This window comes from Echinops telfairi, unplaced genomic scaffold, assembly GCF_000313985.2.
Source record: "Echinops telfairi isolate 266 unplaced genomic scaffold, ASM31398v2 ScPeMD7_7466;HRSCAF=8504, whole genome shotgun sequence".
NCBI lineage: Eukaryota > Metazoa > Chordata > Mammalia > Afrosoricida > Tenrecidae > Echinops > Echinops telfairi.
This window is the reverse complement of record NW_022111366.1, coordinates 275,354-278,641: the sequence shown is the minus strand read 5'-3', so window position 1 is coordinate 278,641 and position 3,288 is coordinate 275,354. Positions and strand designations below refer to the sequence as shown.

Below are 3,288 nucleotides of genomic sequence, written 5' to 3'. Positions count from 1 at the left end.
GCCCTTCAGTTAATCCCACTTGTGTTTATCGGCCAGGCTGGCACAATAAACAATCTCAGCTAGATGATAGGGAAAGCCTAACCAGCACCTAAGCTAAGTGTCCATCTCAGCGACGGCTGCCTCGTGGCTCTTACCTGGAAGCTCCCAAAGCAACTCCCGCCGGGCAGGGTGACGTAGCAGACGTACGGAGGGCTGTTGGAGGGGACCATCTCATAGACCACCAGCGCCCCATTCTTCAAGTCAGCCCCACGGGACTGCTTCATCTGCCAAAACTCCTGAAGCGCCTCCACCACATTCACTACAAACAGAAACAGTTGAGAAATAAGGCCATCTCCATGTGGTGCTGTACTTCCCTAAGCACCCATGCCTCCATGAAGCATCCACCGACAGACGTTAAAAACACCTACATTCATAAACCTGGGCTGTAGGTCCATCTGTGCAAGGAGACAAGCCTAGAGAGTCCCTCCTCCCACCATCCCTACTTCTCATTCTGATTAGTCCGAGACACCCACTGGGAATGCCTGAACTAGTAGAAGCAGCACTTCCCAGGTCGGCAGATCCCTGTTGGCCTGAGGAAAGGCAGTCTCGATCATCCCACCATTGGTCAGTGCACCTAGAATAATAGATACTACAATAGAATAATAGCTACCACAGTAATAAGGGGGGACTTTTAGTGAGTGCTTACTGTCAGGCATTTCTCCAAGTGCTTTACCCATGTAAGCACAAGACCCCACTTTATAGATGAAGGAACTGAGGCATAGAGGGGTTAAATAACTTGCCATGGTTATAAGAGCTAGAATATAGAACTAGAATCCAAATGTAGGCAGTCGGTTCTGGAGTTAATATTCTTAACCCTTATGCGATCATGTCTCTCATGGGAACATGGGGTTGTGTTTGCCCGTGACCCTTTAAGGAGTGGAGTGATGTCTCTCTCTCTCTGCTGTACAATGGCAGAGTCCCCAAGCTAAGTGTTCCTCTTCTGTGACGCAGGCATACGCCTGCGCCTCCCTTCACGTTGGGCTTGGGAGGCCAGGGGAACCTGGGCAGACAAGCATGACGGCACGCCACTTGCTTTGTCTTTGACCTGCAAGTCTTGTGACTTCTGCCAACATCCATGAAAAAGAAACCAGCCACTTTACTAGCTGTAAGCAGGGCAAAATCAAACCCCAGACCTGACACTGCTCCAGAGCACTTCTTTCCACCCCCTAATACTTGGGCTCAATCGCTCCACAAATAAAAATGTACTCAGCACCTACTCTGTGTCAGACTCTCTGTTGGACCCTAGACTACACATGGCTCCTTTCCTTATGCTGTTTGCAGTCCACGCGGGAGAAAGTTACTAATGGACTAATCTCAGACAGATGGAAAATTGTAACTGTGGCAAGCGTTATAAAGGAATGGTACATGGTAAGAAATGTTACGGGGTGTGATGTTAGCGCTCACAAAGAGAGAGATGGGAGATTAGTGCTCCGAACCAACCGCAGGAACGGGGTATTTTCGGTACAGTATCTAATGCTGCTGTAAACAGAAATACAAGTGGGCGTGGAACTTACACAATTTCACGTCAACCTGGAGAGAGATACAAGTGTGGGGGTAGTGTCCAACCTGTCAATTAGGTCACAGTCAGAGAGGGTGCCTCCTTGTGGGTGTGGCCGTCTAATAGGAGGGGCTTGGGAACCTCCCCTTCGCTCTCTGCTTTATCTACCTGCTGGCAAGCCACTCAGAGAACTGCCAGAGCCCTGTGATCCTTCCACCACCATTGGATCCACATGACTGCGCGCACCGGCCTGTGCGAAGTCTGCATTCCTGCATCACTGCGTGTGACTGCTTGAATCTGAAGAGGGACGCATGGTCTCGAGTTGACCTGGCTGGGTTGTTTTCTTGATAGGTAATTATTTTTCTTGATATAAAGCTCTTTCTTGCACATGTGAGTGTCACTTTATTTATTTCCCTAGTCAGCCCGGCCTAACGCAGCAGGTGACAGTATCAAACAGAAATGGATCTTCGCACAGTTCAGGAGGTGACACACCCTAATTCGGAGAGCTGACTCTAAGGGAAGGCTTTCCCTGTCCTAGAGCACCGACTCTCGGTCAACCTTCCTAACGCTGTGACCCTTTAATACAGTTCCTCATGTGGTGGTGACCCCCGCCCCCGACCATAAAATTATTTTCGTTGCTACTTCATCACTGTCATTTTGCTACTGTTATGAATCAGACGACCCCTGTGAAAGGGTCGTTCAACCCCGAGAGGGGTGGCAACCCACAGGTGGACAACCGCTGCTCTAAGAGTAGGCTCTGCGGGGAGGCTCGTGGCTCTTCAGTTACTGCTTTCTGGTACCTTAGCGATCTCTGCATCTTGGCATCTATCTTAGCCTGTCTCTGCTTCCCTCTTGCTTGCTTAATCTCTTTTATTCCACAAAGGAGATTGATTTAAGACACACGCTTTCATATTACAAAGATCACCTGTTCCCAAATGGAACTGTAACCATAGGACAGAGCACAGGCTTCACCCACAATCCACTCTACAGCGGTGAGGGGGGACTGGAAGAAAGCAGTGTGGCTAAACTAGAGAGCTGGAGGGGATGTGATCCAAGGCGAGCTTACAAACGAGGCAGCTCCAGACCAGGAGCTAGAGCCTTAGTGACTGTGTTCAAGAAGGCTGGCTCAAAAGGGGGAAAAAGAACGTTGGCTCGATAATCTCAGGAGTGGGCAAACAACGAGAGGCTTTACATGGAAGAACAGAGGAGATGGATTTGGATTTGGAAATGATCATGTTGGGTTCTAAACATTCCAAATTCTTTTAACTAAGGCCTCGTAATAATAAACTATCACACCCGCTCCCCAATATTTTGCATCACGACTACTCGCTACACCGAATGGCAACAAACCCATTATTGCCAAGCACTTTGGGACTCAGCAAACCCCACAGGACAGGGGGAACCACCCCATAGGGTTTCCAAGACGACAATCTGATGGAAGCTGACAGCCACACCTTCCTCCCGTGGAGCACCAGGGCTCAACTGTTTCCTTTTCCTTTAGCAACTAAGTCCATAACCACCATCGGCTTCTATAGTTCAGGCCTGCCAGAAAACACCAAGATGGGATAAACATGCAAGAGATCTGTTGAGGAAGGAGTCGGAGAAGCCAGGGGAGCCTTTAGAAGTAGGGGGAGAGGAGGAGGACTGGGTCCGAGGGTCTAACTGCAGTGCAGTGCCAAGGAAGGTCTGGTCAGGCCAGTAGGCAGGCCTGGAGGCTGAGGTGTTCCACGTCTCCCCAGAATGTGACTGGC

General features: G+C 49.8%; 1 protein-coding gene across 1 annotated transcript in view; it reads right to left on the bottom strand.

Moving 5' to 3' along the window:
- The window catches only part of LIX1L (limb and CNS expressed 1 like), a gene marked incomplete at its 5' end in the record, with an annotated part of 33,144 nt that overhangs the window by 14,441 nt on the left and 15,415 nt on the right, over positions 1–3,288 (bottom strand). The window contains one exon of the mRNA XM_030888426.2: positions 135–298. Within this exon, the coding sequence (XP_030744286.2) occupies positions 135–298 (164 nt within the window). The remainder of the gene's footprint in view (positions 1–134; positions 299–3,288) is intronic.